Consider the following 27,561-nt stretch of genomic DNA (forward strand, 5'->3'; position numbering starts at 1 on the left):
TCTGGTTCCCCCTTGGTCTGCCAGACCTGATTTGGATCAGTGGGAGCTGAGAGTGCTTAGAATCTCAAAAAGCAACAAAGAGTCCTGTGGCACCTTCTAGACTAACAGACGTATTGGAGCATGAACTTTGGTGGGTGAATATCCACTTCGTTGGATGCATCACCCATGAAAGCTCATGCTCCAATATGTCTGTTAGTCTATAAGGTGCCACAGGATTCTTTGCTGCTTTTACAGATCCAGACTAACACGGCTACCCCTCTGATACTTAGAATCTCAGGAGTTTTTCAGCACTCTGCAGGATTGGGTCCCTGGGAAAATCAGTTTTGTCCTGCAGTGAGGAAGCAGTTAACTGAACCTTGAGAGTGAATGAAAGGGAAGCAATGGGAGTGGGAGGGAGAGAAGAAATCCATGTGATTAAATTATTTTCAGACTTATTGAATTTTTTTTTGGTTTTGTTTTGTTTGCTTATTTATTTCTTTTAATATCTGTACAGCTTTCAAAGCACTGGCCAGGCATTCTCATAAATATAAACAAATATGTAAATATAGTCTCTTGTACTAAAATGAGAACAAACTACACTGATTGAACAAAAGGGATTCAATCTAGTCAGTTATTGACTGAACACTGGCCCTGTCTTTCTAAACTACAGGTCTGCTAATTACTCCCACAGTCAGGTCCATATAATGAAATCCACAGCTGTGAATTGACAATATCTGGCCTGGGTCCTGCTGTGATGAACATGTAAAGAAAAACAACCAAGATTTTTGACTGAAAGAGCTCTTTTTTATTTCAAAAAAGAAAGTTGGCCTTTACTGGAGGATTCTTAAAAAGAAGCCCATGAGTCCCCATTAATTAATTGTAATATCTAACATCTATACAATACACAAATGCTTACTTTGCATTAAAATATTTCATGAAAGGGTAGATTATAAACTAAAATGTACCTGAGCATTATATTTGAAACCAATATATTTGATATTAATGTTACATATAATGTTTTGAGCATTGATAACTGTATCCATTCTGTAAATGGTAACAACAAATGTGATTATGCTGCCATCAAGTGGATATTTAAGATATATATGTTCCATATTACTGAATTTTATGTGACCTCCATGAACAATACTGATATTTGTATATTTTCATATTTGTACAAGGATAGATATGAAGTTTTTGAAATGATTATAATTTCCTAAGAACAGCTGGTCAGAAATTAAATTGTGGTTAAAAACACAGTTTTGGTACACACATTACTTTTGCACACATTTTGGCTAAAAATGTAGACTAATGCTCCCACAATTTCATTATAGACGTTTAACACTGAAATTTTACCAGTGCTCCTCTTCCTTTATACTCCATTCCAATTGCAAAAAATAAAAAATATAAAATAACGAGTTCACTTAGCTGTTTTGATTCTCTTTAGCAGGAACAAAGATTTCTTATCTGCTATCCTCATTTTTCCAAAGCTTTATGTAACAGGTGAGCTTCACAAATGTATTTTCACATAACTGCCTTGTACTTTTATTTCTGGTATAATGAGATGTACTAGATTTTTTTAAAAGCAGCAAAGAATCCTGTGGCACCTTATAGACTAACAGACATTTTGGAGCATGAGCTTTTGTGGGTGAATATCCACTTCGTCAGATGCATGTAGTGGAAATTTCCAGGAGCAGGTACATATATATGCAAGCAAGCTAGAGATAATGAGGTTAGTTCAATCAGGGAGGATGAGGTCCTGTTCTAGCAGTTGAGGTGTAAAAACCAAGAGAGGAGAAACTGGTTTTTTAGTTGGCAAGCCATTCACAGTCTTTGTTTAATCTTGAGCTGATGGTGTCAAATTTGCAGATGAACTGAAGCTCAGCAATTTCTCTTTGAAGTCTGGTCCTGAAGTTTTTTGGCTGCAGGATAGCCATCTTAAGGTCTGCTATAGTGTAGCAGACCTTAAGGTGGCTATCCTGCAGCATCCTGCACTATAGCAGACCTTAAGGTGGCTATCCTGCAGCCAAAAAACTTCAGGACCAGACTTCAAAGAGAAACTGCTGAGCTTCAGTTCATCTGCAAATTTGACACCATCAGCTCAAGATTAAACAGAGACTGTGAATGGCTTGCCAACTACAAAACCAGTTTCTCCTCTCTTGGTTTTCACACCTCAACTTCTAGAACAGGGCCTCATCCTCCCTGATTGAACTAACCTCATTATCTCTAGCTTGCCTGCATATATGAACCTGCCCCTGGACATTTCCACTACATGCATCTGACAAAGTGGGTATTCACCCATGAAAGCTCATGCTCCAAAACATCTGTTAGTCTATAAGGTGCCACAGGATTCTTTGCTGCTTTTACAAATCCAGACTAACATGGCTACCCCTCTGACACTAGATTTTTTTAAATTAACAGTAAAAAAAAAAAAACTTGAACTTTCTTCCTGCTTTCACAAAGTTATGAAATCACTATGTAAACCAACAGAAGAAGAGATTCCTTTGTTAGCATATGTAAGTCCATTGCTCATATTAAAAACAGACACTTCAGAAATGCAGATAAAGACAACACTCCCCTCTATGGGTAGGAATAGAATTTGCAAATTAATTACATGACCTGGGTTTGTACAGTATAAACCTTATTAGCAAAATAAGCAAATAAGACTAACCAAATGAAAATCAACTTTCTGGTTTTTACCTCACAGAACACTGCTGTAAAGTAACTGTTTTGTGAAATCAGTCTATATGGTATATTTTGGTTTTATTGTGATGTAGAGAGACTTTGATAACATGCATGCATAGAAGCATATTTTTAATACTTCATAGGCAAAAAGACTTAAAATAGTTCCTTTATTTCTGTCCTAGACAATATAAAATGCAAAATTCAAACAATGTATTTTCATCATAATGAAAATATATTTCTTCAAATATTCTAAAGCAGGAAGTTTGAAACCAAAATTATCATAAAACTGCTTTTCATTTAAATAGAAGTGACTGGGTGAGTACTATTTTGCATGTGATCCTTTTACTGTGTATAGGCTATTAAAATAAAGCATCATATCTGTTTGTACAGAGGCACAACTTCAGGTTATAATCTAGTAGAGGTTTTTCTCCTTGTATTTTGATTCACATTCTAAAGTTCTCACACTTTCACTATTTACCTCTTTTGCTCACATTTACGATATTCCTTGTTGTGTTCTGATTAGGGTGTTTTGTTTTTTTTACAAGCTAGTCCATAACATGTGTGGGTCTCTTTTTCTCAACAGGTAGGTCTTTATCACTTGCTTTGTTCCATCTTTCAAATAACTATTCTGTGAAAATCCTAGCCAGGAAGACTTTTCCATAGTCTCTTGCTAACCTGATTAAATACTATACATTTGGAATTCAAAAGAAATTGCAGGGCACTGCTCACACTGCTCTCTTCCTCCTCCTCCTCCTCTTGGGTAATCATTCAGACAGCCCAAGTAGAAAGCTATGAAAGTAATTCAGATATCTCCAGCCATGGCACAGGTCCCAATTCTCCCCATATACAGATTATTGTTGCATGCAGGCTGGGAAACTCCATACACTTCCTCCTAATTCTTCCTCAGAGATGGATGGGAAAAGCCCCCCATGTTGGCAGGGGGTTGGCCCAAAAATTCACAGACCACCAAGAACCAAGAAGATCTGGTGGAGGCCACAAGAAGCAAGGCTTATCCACATGCTGAGGCCCTGCATCTCCACACTGCTGATAGGCCACTGATTGGCCACTGTGACACCCCTAGACCGTGAGAGTGGTGGGGAGAGGGATTTACAGTGTTTAGGAGGAAACCTATGCTAGTTAACACTGACTCACCATTTATCTTGTGCTGGTATTCACAAAAGGTTCTGCAGTGGTTACAGCAGACTATAAAACAGGAAGGGGAGTCCTCATCAGGCCAGATGGAGGCAAGGGACTGATGCTTAGCAAAGCCAGGGTAGGCAAGGGAAGCTTCCTTCTGCTTTTAGTAGTGAGAAAGGAGCTGTGTCCTTCCCCTCCATCACCCTGACTCTATTTTACTTTCCCACCTGATGCTTTTTGGGGGGATGTAGCCATCACTTCAGCCCTGCATTCCTCCCTTCTTTCTGGATTCCCAGACCCAGGACCCTGAAGAGAAGCCACAGAGCAAAAACTCAGTCCTTAGCCTGGCTCCACAGATTCATGCTCCTCCATCTATAGAAGCAGAGGGATGCATTTGGCTTCAGGTTTCTTTTTGCTGATCCCTTTAGAATGGACTCCAGTCTTTCATATGGTTATGCCAGTAAGAAGCTTCCCAGCTTGCACTTTGATTCTGAACTTGATGGGCTAAATCTAGCCCTGATGTAATGGTGGTGGAGTTACATTGGGGTGCAATTTGTCCTCAGTTTGTTTTAACTGACTGTAACTATGTCTACACAGCAAAGAAAAACCTGCGGCTGGTCCATGCCAGCTGACTCTGGCTTTGGGGACTTGGGCTGCAGAGCTTCTTTCATTGCTGTATAGATGTCTTGGTTCAGGTTGGAATTCAGCTCTGGGACCCTGTTACGTGGGAGGGTCCCAGTGCCCAGGCTCCAGCTCAAGTCCCGAAGTCTACATAGCAATGACACAATTCTGCAGTTTGAACCCCACAAGCCCAAGTCAGCTGGCACAGGCCAGCCACAGGTGTCTAGTTGTTGTGTAGACCTAGCCATAGAGATAAGGTAGGTGAGGTAATATGTTTTATTGGACCAACTTCTGCTGGTGGAAGGTCCAAGCTTTTGAGCTACAGAGAGCTCTTCTTCAGGTCTGGGGAAGGAAATCAGAGTGTCTGAGCTAGGGACAGGATGTTAAGCGTATGACATGGGGTAACACATATGGTAGGCGGTCACTTTAAAGGAAGTGGGCAATTGAGGATTAGATTGTTATGCATAAGGTGGCTGAAGCAGATAATTAGGAGTAGCAGGCAGTGTGGTATGTTACAAACTGTTATAATGAACCATAAAATCAGTGTCCCTGTTGAGTCCATAGTTTTTGGTGTCTAGCAGAGTTATGAATTTAAGTTCCCAGGGTTACCTTTTGTAGTTATTCTGCAGGTGTCCATTGAGGATGAGGACTCAGCCGTCAGATATAGAGTGATCACTTTGTGAAAAGTGTTCACCCACATTTGATAGGGTGTTTTTGTCATTTATCATTTTTCTGTGTGAGTCCATTCGAGAGTGAAGTAATTGTCTTATTTCGCCAACATAGTTGTTATTGGGGTATTTAGTGCACTAGATGAGGTACACCATATGTTGTGATAGGCATGTATATGACCCATGAATCTTGAAAGGTGTGTTGTGGGGGTATTAATCATTGTAGCAGTGGAGGTATGTCTGCAGATTCTGCATCTGTTGTTCTGGCAGGATCTGGTGCCGCTTTGAGTTGCTGTGTCTTGGTCTGTAGGGAGCTGCTTTTGATAATGAGCTTGGTGACATTGGAGGGTGTGTTTGAAGGCCAGAAGAGGGGGTTCAGGACAGATTTCTTTCAGCATGTGATCCCCATCGAATGTGGGTTTTAATGGTTTGACAATACCTCATATGTGTTCCAGTGTGGGGAAGTAAGTGACAGCTAGGAGTGTGCAGTCAGTGGAGTTTTTTTTCCCCTCCGGTATTGAAGCAGGTGGCCCTTTCCATGATATCATGGAAACAAGTGCATCTTTAGCATTTTGTCAATAAGTTCTGGGCAAATTTCCCATAAGAAGTTCAGACCCTTTGTTGTTTAAAAATGGAAATTTCTCTACTCCACCTGCAGGCAGAGTTCTCTGCCAATGCCCACAATGAGTTAAGAGCTCTGGGTTGGGTGTAACTTCACCTATTGACACACATTGTGCTTTCTCCTTGTCATACTTTTAAAATTTGACATTTTATAGCTATTAGTCATTTCTTTAGGGATTAGCTACTACATATTATTTCTACCATTGAAATCTACCTCAGAAATGGCCAATTATGAAAGAGCTGATGCTCTTAATGTAGCACAGCGCCTTAGAGACATCTTGATCAGATTATGTATTACACAGACACTCTTCTGGCCTAGGATTCAGTAGGATGCCACATACAATAGGATGACACAACTGTTTTATCAGACATTTTAAAATTGTCATCCAGTTGAAAGTAGGCTGTTTAAAAAGAGATGGATTCCATTCCCTATTATGATATATATGGTAAAGTTATTTCTGCTCCTTCCTTCCCTCTTCCCCCATAACGTCAGAAATTATTTTACATTGTTGAGCTACGTGGACTTTGTGGGCTTTTCTGTAGCCTGGAAGAAAACCAAGTGACTGGCAATCTGGATAGCCTTAACTTGCTGTCTGAACTGAAGCAGTCAGAAAGAGTTAACTCAATGTCCTAAATGTTGTAAAACAAATGCTTTCTCAAGCACCACATGCTAGCTGTAAACTTGTGATTTTCTGCTACGCAACAGAAGGTACCTGGCTTGGCTCAATGTAGACTGTAGGCTTGACTCTGACTTTATATACACCAGTGTCTATTGGGAGCAAGTGCACAGCAGTCAGTGGAGTTCCACCAGGGTAATCCCAGTGTCAGCGAGACCAGAATTATGGCCTGCCACTTTAATACAGTTTGGAAACTTGGATTTCTTTTGCAATTATTGTAAACACACATACACACACTGTTTGTTGTTTTTAATGTCTCTCCAGTTTGTTTCAGGACATCTCATTGAGATCACTACAATGACAATCCATGTGAAAAAAAACAGCAATGAGGAATAGCGAAAGTCAGAGGAGTTACCAAACCACAGTGTCTCTATGGGATTGGTTATTTAGTTGTGCTGTTTTGTTTAAAATACCTTTTTTTTTCAGTACAAAGTATTTTTCCTTTTTCTTTTTAAAGTCCTAGTCATTTCTAGATCTTTCCATTCATTTCAAAGAAGAGTTATGAAGCAGGGATTTAGGCGTTGCTTAAATTTGGCAGATACTCATGTGATAAGCTTAGGATAAACACTTTCTTCTCTATTTTTTTAAATCTCTTTTTAAGTGCTGTCCATATGTCTACACTCTCAATGAAAACCCTGTTACAGATACAAAGCAGTCTTAATTATTGCAGATGAATTACTGATAATGAACAAAGCAGGCTCCAGTAATGTAGGAGCTGTTCTAGGAGAATTTGAAAAAAAGCGGGTCATGCTTTAACATCATTGATATAATATCTAGGTTAAGAATTGATGAGGCTTCATAATATCATCAGATCAGATAAGAAGCAGGGCCTTGAAAAGCAGGCACACATCTGATTCTCAAAGACTAAAAAATGTACCAGCTTTGTCTTAAAAGTGCATTTGTTAAATAGCTTTGTAATGCCCTATCTGCTGCCTGCAAGGCTTTATTCCAGTGATGGCTTGTCCTTTAGCTAAATTAGAACTAGAAACAAACAGAAGCTTTAAGAGTTCAAGATGTACTATACCATAGACAGATTTATCTTTCTGGTCGTAAAGACAGCTCTCTCAAGTCACATCAGCAGAGCAATTGAAATAAAAAATAATAGGAGAGTACAGACCTACATAAAGCAGTAGGACTGAATCATCTACTCCACAGAGAATATGCATTCCATTTCACCAAAGAAAATATTTCAGCATTAGCATTGTTCAGAGGCTGCAAATTAATTAGTAGCTGTAGGCAGTGATTATGCTTTCCATTTTCTCTTGATAGTCTCATAAAAATGTGCAAAAAGTCTACTTTATTTATTTTATTGTGAGAAAAATCTGACATGCCAAACAAGTAATTGTAAAGCTACTAGGGAGTCAGAATAAAAAGAAATCAGAAAAGTCTTTACCTCATGGTATAGAGTAGGGTGCCATCATCTTCAAGGCGTAGAAGTTTGTTCGGTGTTGTCATGTTGTGAGCTATAGATTTTTTACCATTATGGAAGAAAGTATCTGGGGTCCAGATCTTGCTGGCAAGCAGATTGTTAAGAGGGAGGCGCTGCATCGGTCCTTTGAATCGAAGTCTTTCATCTTTCCAGCTTTGTCGGAAAAAAACATCGATTGTGTATTCCTGATATAAAGAACCAGTCGTTAATAATGTGTCTCAAAATAAAATAACTGTAAAAATGATTATTTAACAACATAAATAATACTGATTTAGGATTCATATGCTATAACCTACCATTTCTGTGTCTGACACTGGACCAAAACTGGTAACGTAGATGTCTGTTTTCACCTGAGTTATTCTCTCTGTGACAAAGAGACACAGACCCTGAATCAGTAATTGCTATAACAAATAAATATACAGTCTGGATGTATTTCTTTTTCTAGTAATAACCACATTTGCTATCTTAGGCCAGGATTTTCTAAGAAACCAAAAAATTGAAATTCAGTGGGATTTGGGTGTCTAACTCTTTGGTCCTTTTGACAATCCCAGCCTTAATGGTTTTTTAAGCATGGGATTTTCAGAAGATTTTAAGTGAGGCAGGAGCTCAAGTCCGATTTTTTTTTCCATTGGTGTCATAGTGGTGAGAGTAGGCTTAGAAAGTCTTCTAAAATACAAAATACATGAACATTAATAAATATTAATGGACTGTAACTCTGCCCTATAGACATGTATGAAAGGCCTGATTCCTGAAAGGCATTGCTATACCCCTTTGGAAGTCAATTACACCAGTGCAAAATCAGAACGGTAGCATTGTACATACACATCATACTTATATCACAGTGATGTAAGTGACTAAACCAGAAGCAGAGCAATAGTGAATCAGGCCCCAAATGCTTATCCTAAAGAGTGTAAAATCTACATAGACAACTCACTGCACAAACAAGGGAAGAGACAGTTGAAACATTAAGCAGTATGTAAGAATGGTGAAATACATGATGCGGTGTGTTAGTTCCATGAGTTTCATTTGGATTTATCTTTTTTAACTTGTTTTGTGGTTATGACGTTCAGCCATGGGATTATTAATACTTCTCTGCAGAGAGGATTATGGTTCAAAGACATTTTGGAAGTATTGCTTTTTAAGAAGGGACTTGGACAGATGGTGGGCCAAGTCCAGGAAAGGGGGTTCCAGGAATAGGAGCTGTGTGGATGAATGTCTGAGAGAGCAAGAGAAAAGCAGCTAGTAGAACATCTTGATCAGAGTGAGGGGGAGCAAAAGGAGAGAAGAACAGAGAAGTGAGTGGAAGACAGGCTGCAAAAGGTCTTGGAAAGTAGAACAGGGAGATTAAACCTGTGCAGAAGATGAGGAGAAGCCAGAGAAGAAATGTATAGAGGGCCTGGACAAGGTCAGAGTAGCAGGGATGACGGATGTAATTTTAAATACTCGCATTTTAATATAGCAGCTATAGGTGCTACAAAGCAGGTATACAAATACAGTTTCATCACATCTAGCTGGTCATAGAAAAGGATATTTTTTTATTTTTACCTTTTCTAGAGATTTTTGTCACTCACACTATAAAATATGTTTGACTTATTCTGCACGACTTGTACATATTATTTCCCAATTGTGGAACTTAAAATATTTGGAAAGGTGAAGTCAGGCATCACATTGCAAGGGAGTATTATCAAAAGGAAAAACAAAAATCTATTCAACTACAGAAACCCTTAATGGTGATTAGAGGAATATGTGTCATGGGCCAGCCTGATCCAAACCCGATTTGAATCCAATGAGACTGAATTGAGAGACTTCAATGGGCTTTAGAGAGGGCTCTCTGTTCAGGGAGACTGGACTATCTTAGGCCGCACACAGCTAACTAAATACAATTTTTTTTAAGGGCATCAGATAAGATCCACAGTGTTACTGGTGCAGGGTTTTTCACATTTTACTAGAAGTAATGTGATGGTCTCACAGTGGAGCTGCTCAAGAAGCCCCTATTCAGGTAAGACTCTCATTGACTTGAAAGAGAGAGTTGCCTGAGTGAGGATCAGGCCCATTATGTCAGGATTGGGCCCTGACTGAAGATTTCTAAATACCAATACACTCTGCAATGAAGTGCCTTATTGCTGCAAAATATAATTCTTTCAATGGGGTTATTTAAAATTAGTATTAAAAATAATCTATTGTGTAAGGAGACTGCTGTTTGATAGATATAATTTTGTACAGTACACATAGTATATATTCACTTGACATATTTTTTCAGTGAGGTCTATCAGAGAGAAATAACCATTTTACCACACTGGAAATGTTATCAGTGTGGCAGACCACTCCAAGCAGCAGAGGATTCTGCTCATCTATATTAAGGTGAAACACCTTTGCGGTTTGCTTTATTGTAACATATAACTGTCATAAACAGACGGTTAAGGGTTAATGTCTCTTTTATCTGTAAAGGGTTAAGAAGCTCAGTGAACCAGGCTGACACCTGACCAGAGGACCAATGGGGGGACAAGATACTTTCAAATCTTGGTGGACGGAAGTCTTTGTTTGTGTTGTTTGTTTTGTTCGTTGTTCGCTCTTGGGGCTAAGAGGGACCAGAGGTAAACCCAGGTGTTCCCAATTTTTCTGAATCAGTCTTTCATGTTTCAAAATTGTAAGTATAGCCAGGCAAGGCGAATTAGTCTTATGTTTGTTTTCTTAACTTGTAAATGTGTCTTTTGCTGGAAGGATTTTTACCTCTGTTTGCTGTAACTTTAAATCTCAGGCTAAGGGGGGAGGGAAGTCCCTCTAGGCTATATGAATCTAAGTACTCTGTAAGCATTTTTCCATCCTGATTTTACAGAGATAATTTTTACCTTTTCTTTCTTTAATTAAAAGCTTTCTTTTTAAGAACCTGATTGATTTTTCCTTGTTTTGGAATCCAAGGGATTGAGTCTAAACTCACCAAGGATTGGTGAGGGGAAAAGGAAGGGAATGGTTAATTTCTCTTTGTTTTAAGATCCAAGGAGTTTGGATCTGTGTAGCTTCCCAAGACAACCCAGGGAGGGGAAAGTCTGGGGGGGGGGAAGGAGAGGGGATGGTTTATTTCTCCTTGTTTTAAGACCCAAGGGGTTTGGGTCTTGGGTTCCCCAGGGAAGGTTTTGGGGGAACAGGAAGTGTGCCAAACATTATATTTTTGGCTTGTGGCAGCGTACCAAATTTAAGCTAGTAATTAAGCTTAAAAGTGATCATACAGGTCCCCATCTTATGGACGCTAAAGTTCAAAGTGGGGAAAAAACCTATGACAATAACAATACACGAAAAGTATATCATACTGCTTTAAGAGCCAAATGCAAATAACTGAGTAAGGCTGCCCTCACTCAAAGCACAGTTTAAAGCACAGTCTTTGTGGCTTGCTTCAGCTTACGCCAACGCAAAGGTATGAAGTCCCAATAGCTCATTGCAGCCATGTTCCACAGGAAAAGGACCCCCCGTTTCTCCTCCCAAATACAGCCTTCTAGAAATTCACTGACCCATCCATCCATCCCTCTTTAGCTGACAGTACATCCCTGTTATATAGTCTGTTAAGTGGGGATTTATTAATTGCCCACAGCTGGCTCAGTCTGCGATGCTATGAATCCCCACAGTCAAGGCAAACAGCCTGGGTCCTTCTAGCAAGAAGCAGAGTCCTCTCACCAACTTCTGGATGGTATCTTATTCCCCCTCACAATCAGCCATTTGTTTACAAAGGCTTTGTTCTATTTCCATTTGGTTAGGTAGACAGAGCATGTACATTTAACAAGTTTGTTACACTGACATATATTCATTTTACGTAGGCTTCACTGTAGTAATTACACAAGAGTGTCACTAACTGATGCAATAGCAACAGAAATTCTACTGTACCTCCCAGTCCTGGGCGCAATCTATTATCATAGCCATCCAGTAGACCATCCAAAATCCTGGTGAATATGGTAATATTATCATTGGTGTCATCTTTCCCTGAAGCTGTTGGCATTAGTGAGAAGCTGTTTTAAACAAACAAACAAACAAACAAACAAACAAACAAAGGGAACAGATTAAAAGCTGTGCCAGTCTCAGAGGGATCCATGGGAATTGGAGACCAAACCCCTCTTCCCTCATGATTTTCCACCTCTCCTGAAGTATTCAGATGCAATGTTAACAGTGTGGTTTTCCTCTATTCCTCTTGCCCCTCCTCTGCTTCTGGCAGTGACATATCTTTCTCTATGAGAAATCTCAGAACATCAAAGATGAACAAGTGGCTGCTATTAAGTCATAGAATCATAGGGTTGGAAAGGACCTCAGGAGGTCATCTAGTCCAACCTGCTGCTTAAAGGAGGACCAAGCCCCAGATAGATTTTTACCCCAATTCCCTAAATGGCCCCCTCATGGATTGAGCTCATAACCCTGGATTTAGCAGGCCAATGCTCAAACCTCTGAGCTATCTGCCCCCCTTGATGGCAAAACTCCCATTTACTTCAGTGGAGCCAGAATTTCACCTCAAATCTCCTTGGTTTCTCAAAAGCACAGCACAGACTAAACAATTCTTCTACTCTCCTCCTTGTTTTCATCAGCTGGTCTTCCCTTGCATTGAAAAAACAACAGTTATACATTGTGGACCTGAGTCCACAGCCATTAGGTCAAATCATGCATTCCTTGTTTACTATAAAGTCTCATAGACTTCAGTAGACATGTTTAAATACTTCAGGCATGGTGGTCTTTTAAACAAGCAAAACTCCTTTCCCCATTTCTTTAACTATTTGCTCAAGTACTGCAGGATCAGGCCCCGGGTACTCTATGTCAGTTTACAGACAAAGCAAACCTAACCGTGTGTCCAGGGCATAAAGAAGGAAGCTATGTTAACTTCTTTTCGGAATTTTTAGAATGAAGAATAAGTTACTAAAGACAATGAAAATATGGAGTCACAAGGAGAAATGGCTGGAATATTTTCACTGAAACACAAAAAAATATTGTTCACCAAAATGTTTTGCCTAAATTTTTTTTTATTTCTGGTCAAATGTTTGCATTTTTTTAATCAAAAAGCCAGAACTCAAATATTTTTCAGTAAGAATTTTTACCCAAGACTGTTTCTGAAAACTGAAAAGACATTTTCTTTTTATAGGCTTGAGTTGGGTAAAAAGAGCTCTGCAGTTCAGGCACTTGACGAACCTTCTTGCAAGACATGATATAGGGGAGCAGTCATGGTGGGAGGGCAGCTGGGGGCCAGAGGGGCAGTTCAGTGTGGGGACCATAGTAGTGCTATGGAGATTCCCAGAAATGCTAGAGCCCACACGGTAGCCCTGGGAGGCTGCTGTAATTTGGGCCCTGAGGGCTAAGTTAAGCTAGAGGTCTCTGCAGTCCCTTGAGCAGCCCAGGATCAGGAGAGCGCAAAGCCTTGAAGCCCCTATTACATCCTTCCCCCTTGGTTCTTAGAGGCACTGCACTGAATCTCATCCCTTGCCCAAGACACAAGACCATCCAACCACTCAATGCTCTCTAGGTTAATTTAACTCCCAGTTCTGTCTCTTATGACCACATCTGCTCCATTGCCCAATAACTCACTGAGGTGGATAGTGCACTGCAAATGATCAACTAAAATAATAAGGTAGCTGCACCTTCAGTTTAGTTGAAAACAACATCCTAGTGAATGGAGGCAGGTAACAGTAATAGAGGTACTAACTATTCAGCTGGCACTGCAGACACAGAAGGAAATTCTCAGAAGCCTGTTTAAAACATTTAATCAGTTTCTTTTTCCCAACAGCAGCAAAAGGACATATTCAATTATTTCTCCTGATAGATGGAAAGATGAAATTGCCCTTTTTAAAAAGGAAATCCTAAGATCATTAAGGTTCATTATTGTCCAACTCACTTGTATCCCCAGCCCTTACCCTGGTCTCTGGTGAAGGAATTAAATTACACATTAAACAGTTTCATATATGATCAGAATTGTTAAGTTTTAAAGCTATCTCAAAAAAGGGAAGTCAAGATGCTAGTTCAGAAAAGTAAGACTTCTTTTGGTACCTGGCCAACTGAATTTCTCCAGGAGCGTGCCAATAAACGCCCCTCTATTTATTATACAAACTATTAATTTGTCTCTGTGGTCTGGCGTAATTCCAATCCTACTTGAAACCCCATTCTTAAAAAAGAAAGCAAGAAAGAAAAGCAGTTTTGGGATCTACAATATTTTTCAGTGTCTAATTCACCCTTTCTTGTGAAAGTGCTTGAAAGGATTGTTGTCAAGTAAATACCAGTATATCATCACCTTATCACAAACAATCTGTCAGTGTTCACTGTAAGGCTTTGGACCAAATTGCAGCAGAGATAATGATGCTTAAAACTGAATGATTTACCTTTTCAATGTGGATGACTGAGCATCTTTAGGGAGTTACAAGGTTTTGCATTGCTGGACATTTCTGCTGCTTTTGATGGCCTCAATTATGCTGAACTGATTGCAATATTAAATTGATTTGACAAGAAGTATACTTGCTTGGTTTTGCTCATATTTATTTGATCTTGAGCAGTTTGTTTCTTTTCTTTCATCCGTAATTCTTTTACGGTCTCTTAGAGGTCTTTCCTGGGTCTACTGTCATTCCAAAACCAAAAATCTTTCTTTACTAATAATTAAAGTTGCTCAGTGACAACAACATGCTTAGCTATTACATCATTTATAAAATTCAAGCACTTAAAAGTATGGAAATGAAGGCTGAAGACAGTACTTAAGGACATAGCAGTTTTCACAGTACCCATAAAGAAATACATTCTCACCAAATATAAAGAAACACATGTTTCATTGTAATGAAATGCATGTTTCATCTGATCCAAAGTAAATGATTTTTTCATTAGCAATCTCAAAATATAAACTGCACGCCAGACCCTTCTGCAAAATATAAAACTGTTTGCATGTCTATGTTTGCAGTGATGTTGTAGCTGTGTTGGCCCCAGGATATTACAGAGAAGGGGGGATGGGGGATGGAGGATGGGGGATAATCTTTTATTTCTCTTTCACCAACAGAAGATGGCCCAATAAAAGATATAACCTCACCCACCTTGTCTCTCTACATGTATACATGGCAGATATTGCAACCCCATATAGTATCTTTCCAGAACATTGTATTAAATTTAGGAATGGTGTATATATGAATGTCCCCTACTCTATAGAGATGGGGGTAGGGACCACCACAGCTCCATCAAGAACTAAAAACAGTGGGGTTTGTTAAGGCAAGTCACTGAGACCCTAAACAGTTCCAGTGAGGTACCACCACTATGAGATGGCTTGCATACACTGGTTCCAACTGATTTTCCAGAGACTAAGGGCTTGGCTACACTGGAGAGTTGCAGCGCTGGTGGTGGGTTTACAGCGCTGCAACTTACTCTCCGTCCACACTTGCAAGGCACATACAGCACTGCATCTCCCTGGCTACAGCGCTGGCTGTACTTCTGCTCTGCCTGGGGTATAACGATTGCAGCGCTGGTGATGCAGCACTGCTCTGCCAGTGTGGCCACCAAAAGCACTGTAATTGGCCTCCAGATGTATTCGGAGGTATCCCAGAATGCCTATTCAGCCACTCCCAACAGGGCTGCAAACGCTGCAAATGTGGCCACACTGCAGCGCTGGTAGCTGTCAGTGTGGCCACACTGCAGCGCTTTCCCTACACAGCTGTACAAAGACAGCTGTAACTCCCAGCACTGTGCAGCTACAAGTGTAGCCATACCCCAAGAGACGAAGAAAGAACTTGGGATATATAAAGGCTGAGTTTAAACAGATTCAGGATCTTCCTTTTGCTTCAGCAAATGGACAGGAACTTTGGTCCTAAGGGGACCTCAGCCCTTGCTGAAGGGGTAGAAGGGATGCTGGCCTATCAGACTCCCTATGCAGAAGATGGATAGTTTTCTGGCATGTTTGTAATATGTGGGAACTTTTTTAGATATTTTCTCTGTGATGTTTTTATCCAAAGAATAAATGTACTTAGCAGAGAAAGAGTTGTGTGGTACCTTGTAACTGCTGACACACACTGGTCATATCCTCACAGAGCAAGCTAAGCACAGGCATTGGCTTGCTGGGGATATCACAGTACAGTATATGCCAGGAGAATGTGTAGCCTTAAAACCTCTGTTTAGGAGGGAAAGAAACGTGGGTCTCCCCACCAAAGAGAGGTAACAACTGGGAGCCTGAAACTTAAATGGGTGCCCTTAAAGAACTACAGAGGAGGAATACAGGTGCAGCTAACTCTGAAACACTGACAGTATACCTCAGTGACAAATGTTGATCAATATCAAATGTGTATTACTACAGTCTTCCTTTAATTCAGTATTCCATGCCTCCTTTGGATGAAGTGATCCCAAAAACATGGATTAGATTGCTGCTGCACAGAAGCAGCACAGATTTTTAAGAAGATGATTTAAGCTTAGTCCTTTTCACCAAAAGACTTTTGCCAATCCTCAATCCCTATTGCATTCATTCCACAGCTCAACATTTTTACTGGTAGTTCCACAGGTACACAAGCATTGCACTTCTTTTTTTTCAGATGGTCTTTCAAGATAAAGCCCATGGCAGTCTCTTCAATGGGCTTTGAATTAGGCCCTAAGAGAACATGAGGGAGAACTGACAATTGTCTATAAGTGCTAGAAGCATGATGACCCCAGGGAAGAAGTTAGTTTAGAGTTGTAGAGCATAACTAGGAATAATGTGAAGGGGAGGTAAAATGAGACTGAATTTCATGAAAATCAACTGAATGATGAGAGCTACTAGATTGTGGAGTAGTATCTCACGGAGAACAAAGGAAACCCCATTGATTAAGATATGTAAAAGCAGACTGGACAAAACACTCATATATAGAGAAAAAATATATATTGTAGAGAAAAAATCCTTGCATTGGTAGGGGGCTAGAGTTAGTAAAGCTCATATTTTTCTCACTTATGCTGATTAAAACTGTTAGTTGATAGTTAATAACACCAACTTATTTCCTCTCAGCTGTATTTCAGAAAACCAAAGATATCCCCTTTGCTCAAGTGGAGGGACATTCTGATTGCCTTGAGGCCTTATGTGTGAAGGGCATAATGAAGCGATGAAGTCAGCCTTCTACTACTTGAGAGATTTCCAAAGTCTTTCCTTTTCTCTTCTGAGGTAGAGACTGTGCCTTTCTGCCTCTGGGATAAATCACTGTCAAGTTTTAGGGCTGGAGAGAGCTGGTGGAGAATTACCCCCTTTGTGTAGGGAAACTCCCTTCACTGGCGGGAAGCTGGCAGCAGCAGCTCTGCTACATCCTCTCCTAATCCACCCCCTCCTAATCCCAGTGCAAGGGAAGAGAAGGGGTGTATCAGGAGGAGTGTGATCAGGAGGGGGCATCATACTATGACTTATCCTCTACTGATACAAGGTTAGAGTAGGCCCCCTACTGGCTCTAACTTTACCCTGGCTGAGGATCAGGGAGCTGCAATGTATCCATCACTCTCTACTGCCTGAATTTATTGGAGAAGCAGGGCCTTAATTACTGGCATTCCAAATTGCTTGATTAATAGTAGAACTGGTTGAAAAATGCAGAAAAAAAAGTTGACTTTTTGATGAAAATGTTTGACCAATTCCAATTAACAGTTTTCTAAATGCAGAAAAAGTCAACAGCAAGCTAGGCTGATTGCAGTTAGGATCACCTCACTTCTCATCTTGTACCAATAGTACTGGTTCCCAGTCAGATTTCTCATTAGCTAAAAGATATTTTTGATCACTCATAAAGTGAGCCTTTTCCAAATAACAGCTAAATTAATCTTTTGAGGGCATGATACTGCAAGATGTTCAGCTGCACCCAAGAAGCAACAGATACCTCACAAGATAAGACATTGAATAAATGACTTCTCCTTCTATGGGATGCCAGCTATGGTCAACTGACACAGTTCATCTTATGCTTCACTCCTGAAATGTGCAGCTCTGGAGAATCTTTCCGCTGTTCTCAACCCACAATGACATCAGAAACATGCCCACTTTTTGTTTGTTCTGTGACAAACTGATACTGTATTTCTTGCACACGCAAAACACTTACTGAGTTCAGTCGAAGTTTTGGGCGCACAATGAATGAACAATCAGACCTTTTGTCTAATCCGTATGTTTGCTTTTACTGTAATAGATTTTTTACTATTCATTAACATCATAGTACAGATTAATTTTTGATTTCAGCAAAATCGTAAAGCATCTTAATATGCCTCAGTACAGTAAGGTATTATAAAACTTATGGTCTAATTTTAGCAAGCTTGAAGTCTGCTTGACTCACATTAGACTATTTATGCAGAACAAGGCTCAGAAATCGCTGTTATATGAACAATGTTGGGTTGGGGATTTTTGCATTCTGGTCTTCTTTGATCTATACCTCTGAATTTTAATGTTGTGACTTTTTTTAATAACGCCATGTAACTATGTTTACAGTTCTACACCCCTCTTCTCCCCCATGACTTAATGTTGTATATAATTCTCAGCAGTCATTCCATATTTATGATAGCCCAGAATTACAGCTGAGATTTTGCTTTTGCTGAGATTTTAAAAACCATCTGGGGGATTTAGATACATAATTCCCATTTATTTCACTGGGTATTATGTGTCTTAGTATCCTAGGAAGATTTGAAAATCACAGCCTTCGTCTACAACTTCTTTTTGTGTTTTGGTTTTTAATCTTTGTCCATTATACCAAAATGACAGCCACTTTTCCTTAATGTATTACAATTAACCACACTAAAATGTAGCAGTGCATAGCAAACCTAAACGAGCCTAAATCATTACAGTACAGTCTATTAGCAATAATAAGTGTTAACTGTGGCAATCAAAGGGCTACTGCTGTTTCTATACCAGCTTAATATTTTATCTGAATATAGTACCTTTTTATCCTGAAGCATCCCAAAGCACCTAAACTATACACTGACATTGCAGCAGTTTCTAAGGCAGAACTACTTAGATACACTGCACCACCTTTTGCCCCCACGCCGCTGCATGAGCAGAGTGACCATTTGACCTTATGGCAGCACTTGAATTCTGTAGGGCTAACAGTGGAGTGGATTAGAGCTATTTACCTCTACAGGCCTAGGGTAAATTATTGGATCACAAAAGGAAAAAATGGTATTGTAGAGTCTCATTTTAGTACTTAATAGCTATTTGATTAACTCATGGAATCAAATGTCCCAATTTGGCAGGACAGTCTCTTTCTGTTTATATGGTACAGGCCTTGAAACTCAGGTGAGTTGTAGGTCACAATTGAAATGTACTGGCAAAATTTTAAACGAATCCTGCCTGAAGCTTATTTCTATCCACTATATTTTTCCTGTTTTCAGCCACTGCACTTAGACCCTGTCTTCAAAGAGCAAGAAATCCACGCTTCTTAGTTAAAGGGAATAGCATACAGAAGTTAAAAGACTGAATATTATCCAAGAACACATGGCTAATGCTAAGTTATTGCATGCTTTCCTGCTTACTCTACCAGTGAAGTGAAAGGGCCGAGACTTCAAGGTTGCAATCCAAGAATGTTTCTCAAAATGGTAAAATTTTAACAAATTACCATCATGTTTGTAGAGCCAAACTATCACTGTCTAATTCCTTTCCATTTCTATAATAAACTAAGGTACATCTTCACAAAGAATGCAGGCACCTATCACTTTAGGCACCTAAATCCCACAACGAGGCCCCTCTGACATTCACAAACACTCTGCTCAGCTACCTCTGAACCCCATAGGCACCTAGCTCACTCAGTGTCAAAATTTTTGCAGTAAAAAGTCTCTTGGCATCAATGTTTCTGCTGCTGAGCACGTGCACTGTACCCTTACGCTAGATATCCAGACACCTAAGGCTCAGATCAATGCAGAAACAGGGGAGGCTAGGCATTGCTCACTTGCAGGGCCTGATCCAGTTAGTATGCTCAGACCTTGCCTACTGCACAGGGCCGGCTCCAGCTTTTTTGCTTCTCCAAGCGGCGAAGCAGAAAAAAATAAAAAGATAAAGCCGCGATCGGTGGCAATTCGGCAGCGAGTCCTTCGCTCTGAGAGGAACTGATGGACCTGCCACCGAATTGCTGCCAAAGACCCAGACGCGCCGCCCCTTTCCATTGGCTGCCCCAGGCACCTGCTTCCTTCGCTGGTGCCTGGAGCTGGCCCTGCCTACTAGATCAGGGACTATAGAGAAGCTTACACAGAATGCTGGGGATAAAGGGATAAAGAAGTTTATACAAATTCCCCAGGGGGAACCTCCCTCCTAACTTTTAGCTCAGTGGGTAGGACAGTCATTGGAATATGGGTGACCCACAGTTCTCTCCCCTCTGCCTGAGGAGGAGCAGGGATTTGAACAGGGATTCTGTCATTTCTTACGTGAGTGCTCTCACCCCTGAGTTATGGTACATTTCGATATGAAGTTCCCTCAGTTGGAGCAGGGGGAGTGGATCCTGGGTCTCTCACCTCTCAGCCGCGGGCTCTAAGCATCAGGCTCTCTCTCATACTCTGGCCTCATACTCTGTTCCCCTGTGGATTACCTAATGAACAAATCATTGGGCCAAAGAGACTACAAGCCTGAGGATGACTCTGTAGGCTAGTAGTTAGAGCATTCACCTAAGAGTGGGAGACTCCTGTTCAGATCCCTTCTCCCCATCAACTTGAGACGGGAGTTGAATTGGGGTCTCCCATATCCTATGTGAGTGCCATAACCATTGAACTAAAAGCTATGAGAGAGGTTGTTGTCCTTGTCCTCCTTCCCTCCTTTGGTAAAATGCAAGGCAGTCATTCTCCTCCTGCCTAACACCAGGAGAGGGTTATCAGTTGAGGGTATGGCTACACTTGACATTTCAAAGCACTGCCGTGGCAGCGCTGCGGGAGCGCTGCCGCGGCAGTGCTTTGAAGTGTGTGTGTGGTCGGAGCACCAGCGCTGGGAGAGAGCTCTCCCAGCGCTGCACGCAAACCACATCCCTTACGGGTGTAGTTTGCAGCGCTGGGAGCCGCGCTCCCAGCACTGTGGCACTGATTACACCGAGGCTTTACAGCGCTGTATCTTACAGCGCTCAGGGGGGTGTTTTTTCACACCCCTGAGCGCGAAAGTTGCAGCGCTGTAAAGCGCCAGTGTAGCCATGGCCTGAGAATCCCAAGTAGAGGTAGGTGCCCCCAGGCAGTCTGGATTTAGGTGTCTATCTCTGAGAGATGGGCAGTGGTTAGGACACAGCCATCAACATGGCATATCCCACTGGCTAGCTTAGACGAGGAGCAACCTAGGACGCTGGGTTTTGTGAATCGCTCAATCTAAGGCACCTTTCTCTCCCCATTCATTGCACAGGGAGTCCACACACCAAACTCAGGCCTAAGGGTTAGGCATGGTGGTTTGAGCATCACTACACTTAGGTATTTTTGTGAATCTAGACCTAAGAGCCTGATTCTGCTCCCAATAAGGTCCAATGGATGTTTTGACATAGGCTGCATGATAGCAGGAGCAGGTGTACCATAGATTAGTATTTTAATTTTTCAGCTGTTTGGCTTCCTTGAAGTATGCATTTTAGAACTGTCTGCTTTTTCTCGACTGACTGGTAACAGAGTTCTGAGTATCTTACTAGGCTTATATTGGAGATGGGTCTGAGCCATCAAGTTCAGATCCAAAGTTTGGGGGAGTTCACATCCAGGGTGCTAGTTTTGGGCATTGTAAAGAGTCACCAAAGTGAGGAGCTGTTAACATATGTCCCAGGATGGGATTCAATTAGGAAAATTTATTTTTCAACAAAATCGTATCATATCTTTTCCCAAAATATAGTCACTTTAGATTTCTATAAACTTTGCTAAATGCTTTGTTTAAAATCACTTTCATAGACTGTTTCTGGTACACTAGTGAAAACAGCTAAGTTTGGGTTTTCTTGAGAGGTGAAATATAGCAATAATATTTGCTATATTTAACTTTCAGAAAACAATGATTCAGGTAGGCACTTTCAAAGATTAATTAAAAAGAACTGTTTGTAACAAGTTCTGTAGAAATATTTTTTCAACTTTCAAACCTTTATTTTCATTTTGAGTAGGATCAAACTCACTTTTAAATAATTAATTTTAATAACTGGGAGCTCATGTTGAATTCTCTCTGTCCTAATACAACCTGCAATGACTTGCTTCACCAACTATACCCTGTGTACAATGATCCAGAAGAAGAAAAGCGTCAGCAATTCTTGTTTCAGAGCTCACTAGGGGTCTAATCCCTGCAATGTGTTGAGCACTCTGGCCCTGTTCAAGAAAAGCACTAAAGCATGTGCTTAAAGTTAAGCACTTTTCCCCACTGAAGTCATGTGACCTTCATCTACTTCAAGTTTAATATGTAATTCAGTGCTTTGCTAGAGGGGTCAGCACATTCAGCACCTGGCAGGCTTGACCTCTATGGTTGCAATCCTGAATTTCTTGTACATACAAAACTCCCTTTGACTTCAGTATTCACCACAGTCAGCAGCAGTGCAAGGGATATAGGACTGGTCCATAAACTGGTGAGGAACAGAACATTTCACTGGGAAAAAATAATTGCTCCCTTTCCCTCTGACATTAGTAGTGGATCAAAAGCAAGTCTATTTTTCTTCCTGCTGCACACTTGGAGGAAACAGAACTTTAGATATTCTTAAAGTCATATCTGTGAACATACTGTCTTCAGTTAAAAAAAGTCAAATACGTGACAACTTACCCAAAGTGACTGACTAAATGTATGGAAATGCAGAGAAGGAAGAAATTTTTGATCATGATAAAGGTAGGGAACATTCCATTGTCCATTCCAAATGAGTTTAATAATATAAGCAGTTGATTTGGGAAAAGTATTCCTTTCCCTCCTTTGTTCTTAAGCTGTAAGAGACAAAAATAAATATATAAATAAAAAAACAGATACAGAGATGATAGGATAACAGCATTCAGACAACAAAGAAGTGTCTGTTTTAACTATTTACCTATATTTTCCTATAAGCATCTCATATTGTACATTATACAAATGCATTTATTCAAGGCCCTCTTTATCTTGCACTAGTAGTAAATTACAAAACAAAAAATTATTTTTGTTGATTTGCTCATTAAGCAAATAATGTAGAATTAGAGAGATGTTTACTAATTTCCAAATACTGATTTTAACCCTTACTACTTTAAATAACAGCTATATGCTGAATAATTAAGTGCTGTTTGTGTGTGCTTTTCTTAGTTAGATTCTTTTCTTATTCCCAATTCAATTACAAATTTGTCTTTCCCAAATCTCCTGTTAGAAACACTCTACTAATTGGAATTCAGGTGCTGATACATTGTACATTAAAACAAGACATAAACATGATCTTTATTTTAAACGCACATAAACTTCATGCTAGGAAAATGATTTACAATAATATAATACCTGCCTGTGGGATTGATTGTCACTTTTTGGATGCCTGCCTCAATGATTAAGTAACCTAATAATTACAGTATTTGGGAGAGCTGTCACTCACTGCTTAACTCTGCATCCTAATTAAAGTGTCACACACACACACACACACACACACACACCTCTCCTTCAAGCCAGCTCTTCTCACTCTTTCTTGATTTTGGATCTGCTCAGGCAAATTAACAGAGCCTACTCACTTTCTCTTTCACAGTCCAAAAAAACCAAAACGGTTTAACTGTTACAATCTACGACTCCACCTCTCAATTCCTAGAAATATTCAATTGACAACACTAGGCACCATTCAGTGAGACTAGGGAGCTCTCCTTTGAACAGTGGGTTAAATTTGTCTATGAAGAGCCAGGGAGCCATTTCTCCTGGAATCTTACAGACAGGAATAACTTCCCCAGCGTCTCAGCCCTTGGCTGGAGCAGGAATCGGTCAGTGGACTGGTTCCTTTTCTTTCTCTCCCTGTGCAGCCAGGGCATTGCAGAGACCCATGAAGCCATCATCCCCTCCAATCCACTGCCTTGCACATGCAGCCTCAGCCCTGTCATCAACCCTGCAATCACTGTAGCCTCTCCCTCATTTACTTGCTCACTCGTCTCTCCATGCAGCCTCCCCAGAGGCACAGTACCAGCCCACAGTGGAACACAGTCCCAGAGCCTCTGACTCTGCCCACTAATGCCCCCGGTGCTCTCTGGGGCGCTGTGCCCGGCTGCCCCAGAGCTGCCCAACTCTGCCAACTTCTCAGGAAAGGCCAAAAGCACCGTGCCTGGCCTCCAAGTGAGCCCCATGACACTACCATGGGCAACAAGACCACAGTGTACATGGTCAGTCCTAGTCCCACCACGAGCACCCATCATGCCAGGCAAAGTTTGCACGGGCACATACAGGGCACTGCAGGGCCCAGTCACTCGCAGAACATCAGGTGCACTGGCTGCAAAGGTGCCTCATGAGGACCCTCACCTTCCCACAGCTCCTGTGGGACTCCAGCCCCCTAACCCCCAGGATTCAGGTATCCGTCATTGCTTTGTAAGGAAGGAATAATCCCTCTTCCTACTCCCTTCCCATCCCCCTTACCAGCTGCCCTGGATCAGAAAGGGGCTGCTTGGGGCATCCTTCCTCTTGGAGCTGCTGCAGCCCAAGACCAGGTGATGAACCCTGGATGCTGAAAGTTTCCCAAGGCACCCAGGGACGGTGCTGGGGCTGGGCAAGAGACCCAGGCAGCTCCCTCCTGATGGGCTGCGCTTGCTTTCCTTGCCTGCAGAACTCTGTTTCCTGCTTTCTCACCTGCCTCGTGAGGATTGCCAGATTTCTACTGCATTAATAATCCAAAGTCACCTAAAAACTAGGCCCAAACTAAGTAGCCCAATCTATTTATTGAAATCAGGGTTTTTTTAAATTAACACATTAGTCTATACATAAATAACATATGAAAGATTTTGGTAGCTACCTAGCACAGATTTGATTTAATTAATTAATTAATTAAAAAAGCTACAAGTCCCAGCAGGAGTTCTCCACATTAGCAACAAATCTATGAGATGACAATCAAATTCAAAATCCAAATTCAAAATCCAAAATCCAAAAGGGGAATTTTGACAGGAAGGTCACTCCACTAACCGCCCCCTACCTCAACCATATTAAAGTCACCTTTACAGACAAACATCCACACACCCAGCCCAAATGAGACACCCTAAAAAAAAACCAACAGCCCTTGACCCCCACTAAAAATCCTTCCACTCAAGAGTCTCCTACACCCTAACAAAACCCAGAGCCCCAATATAAACTGTCACCCAGACTTCCCCTCTCTCTCCCCCCAAATAAACATCCTGCAGCCCAGAGCCCCCTGGCCTCCCTGTCACCTCAATAAACACCCTTCCATCAGAGCCCACTCTCCCCCAGTAATGATCCTGTCACCCCAATATACACCCTGCCATCCAGAACCCCTTGCCCTGCATTAATCACCCTGTCACCCAAATAAAAACTCTGCCATCCAGAGGCCCCTTTCCCTTGTAATCACCCTATCACCCCAACAAACACCCTGCCATCCAGAGCCTCTGGCCCCCTATAATCACCATCACCCCAACAAACACCCTGCCATCCAGAGCCCCTGGCCCCCTGTAATCACCCTGTCAGTCACCCCAACGAACACCCTGCCATCCAGAGCCCCTGGCCCCCTGTAATCACCCTGTCAGTCACCCCAACAAACATCCTGCCATCCAGAGCCCCTGGCCCCCTGTAATCACCCTGTCAGTCACCCCAACAAACATCCTGCCATCCAGAGCCTCTGGCCCCCTGTAATCACCCTGTCAGTCACCCCAGCAAACACTCTGCCATCCAGAGCCCCTGGCCCCCTGTAATCACCTTGTCAGTCACCCCAACAAACTTCCTGCCATCCAGAGCCCCTGGCCCCCTGTAATCACCTTGTCAGTCACCCCAACAGACACCCTGCCATCCAGAGCCCCTGGCCCCCAGTAATCACCCTGTCAGTCACCCCAACAAACGTCCTGCCATCCAGAGCCCCTGGCCCCCTGTAATCACCCTGTCAGTCACCCCAGCAAACACCCTGCCATCCAGAGCCCCTGGCCCCCTGTAGTCACCCTGTCAGTCACCCCAATGAACACCCTGCCATCCAGAGCCCCTGGCCCCCTGTAATCACCCTGTCAGTCACCCCAACAAACATCCTGCCATCCAGAGCCCCTGGCCCCCTGTAATCACCCTGTCAGTCACCCCAACAAACATCCTGCCATCCAGAGCCTCTGGCCCCCTGTAATCACCCTGTCAGTCACCCCAACAAACACCCTGCCATCCAGAGCCCCTGGCCCCCTGTAATCGCCCTGTCAGTCACCCCAACAAACACCCTGCCATCCAGAGCCCCTGGCCCCCTGTAATCACCCTGTCAGTCACCCCAGCTAACACCCTGCCATCCAGAGCCCCTGGCCCCCTGTAATCACCCTGTCAGTCACCCCAACAAACATCCTGCCATCCAGAGCCCCTGGCCCCCTGTAATCACCCTGTCAGTCACCCCAACAAACATCCTGCCATCCAGAGCCTCTGGCCCCCTGTAATCACCCTGTCAGTCACCCCAACAAACACCCTGCCATCCAGAGCCCCTGGCCCCCTGTAATCGCCCTGTCAGTCACCCCAACAAACACCCTGCCATCCAGAGCCCCTGGCCCCCTGTAATCACCCTGTCAGTCACCCCAGCTAACACCCTGCCATCCAGAGCCCCTGGCCCCCTGTAATCACCCTGTCAGTCACCCCAACAAACATCCTGCCATCCAGAGCCCCTGGCCCCCTGTAATCACCCTGTCAGTCACCCCAACAAACATCCTGCCATCCAGAGCCTCTGGCCCCCTGTAATCACCCTGTCAGTCACCCCAACAAACACCCTGCCATCCAGAGCCCCTGGCCCCCTGTAATCGCCCTGTCAGTCACCCCAACAAACACCCTGCCATCCAGAGCCCCTGGCCCCCTGTAATCACCCTGTCAGTCACCCCAGCTAACACCCTGCCATCCAGAGCCCCTGGCCCCCTGTAATCACCCTGTCAGTCACCCCAACAAACATCCTGCCATCCAGAGCCTCTGGCCCCCTGTAATCACTCTGTCACCCCAACAAACATCCTGCCATCCAGAGCCTCTGGCCCCCTGTAATCACCCTGTCACCCCAACAAACACTGCAGTTCAGAGCCTCTGGCCCCCTGTAATCAACCTGTCACCCCAACAAACACTGCAGTTCAGAGCACTCTCCGCGGCGCCCTTCCATGTGCAGCCCCGGAGGTGCAGCTGCGGATCCTCCCCCGCCCACTGCCTTAGGTCCAGCCTGGCAGCTGCTACCTCCCAGGCCGGAGGTCTCCTCCTCGCTCAGCCCCAGAGCCCGCGGGAGGCTGCCGGGCTCCAGCGCTTCAGCCCGGGCTCTGCAGCAAGCGCTCCCGCCGGCCAGGCTGCCGCCGCGTGAGCCGCAAGGCGGGCAGTGGGGGAGGCTGCGGAGGCAGAGCCTAGCCCGGGTCGGGTCGCGGGGCAGGCGGGGGGCAGCCCTGCCCCGCTTACCTTAGCTGCGGCTCGTGGCAGGCACGGCACTGCTCGGGTGGGGGTGGCTCCAGCGTCCAGGCTCCTCGCTGGAGCCCTGAGCGGGGCGGGGCACCATCTTCCTCGTGCTGCAAAGTGCACCGGGGAAGTACCCGGGAGAGCAGCCCGGGAGCCTTGTCCCGATCCCGAACTGCTCAGCGGGGCAGGGGCGCGCTCTGCCCGCCAGGCACACGGTGGGCTGGGGACACCCCGACATCAGCCCTCGCCCGGCTCTGTCCCGGGCGGGCTCTCACCTGCGCTGCAGAGCAGGAGGTTCCCGAGCAGCGCGGCCAGGGGACGCTCCATGGCGGGGCA

The 27,561-nt window shown here is 42.9% G+C and overlaps 1 protein-coding gene across 4 annotated transcripts in view; it reads right to left on the bottom strand.

Moving 5' to 3' along the window:
- Positions 1-27,313, bottom strand: part of GABRA5 (gamma-aminobutyric acid type A receptor subunit alpha5) — a 106,307-nt gene extending 78,994 nt beyond the window's left edge. For 2 of the 4 annotated variants that reach the window (XM_050932148.1, XM_050932120.1), the window contains exons 1-5: positions 27,229-27,313; positions 22,465-22,619; positions 11,691-11,812; positions 8,111-8,178; positions 7,779-7,999 (exon numbers count right to left, since the gene is read on the bottom strand). In XM_050932148.1, the coding sequence (XP_050788105.1) occupies positions 7,779-7,999; positions 8,111-8,178; positions 11,691-11,812; positions 22,465-22,550 (497 nt within the window). In that variant the 5' untranslated portion in view covers positions 22,551-22,619; positions 27,229-27,313. Of the gene's footprint in view, positions 1-7,778; positions 8,000-8,110; positions 8,179-11,690; positions 11,813-22,464; positions 22,620-23,151; positions 23,228-27,015; positions 27,112-27,228 lie in introns of those variants that run through there. The other 2 variants (XM_050932130.1, XM_050932139.1) reach the window with 2 other exon arrangements.
- Positions 27,314-27,561: the final 248 nt, after the last annotated feature.

Source organism: Gopherus flavomarginatus, chromosome 1 (genome assembly GCF_025201925.1).
Source record: "Gopherus flavomarginatus isolate rGopFla2 chromosome 1, rGopFla2.mat.asm, whole genome shotgun sequence".
NCBI classification, from domain to species: Eukaryota; Metazoa; Chordata; order Testudines; family Testudinidae; genus Gopherus; species Gopherus flavomarginatus.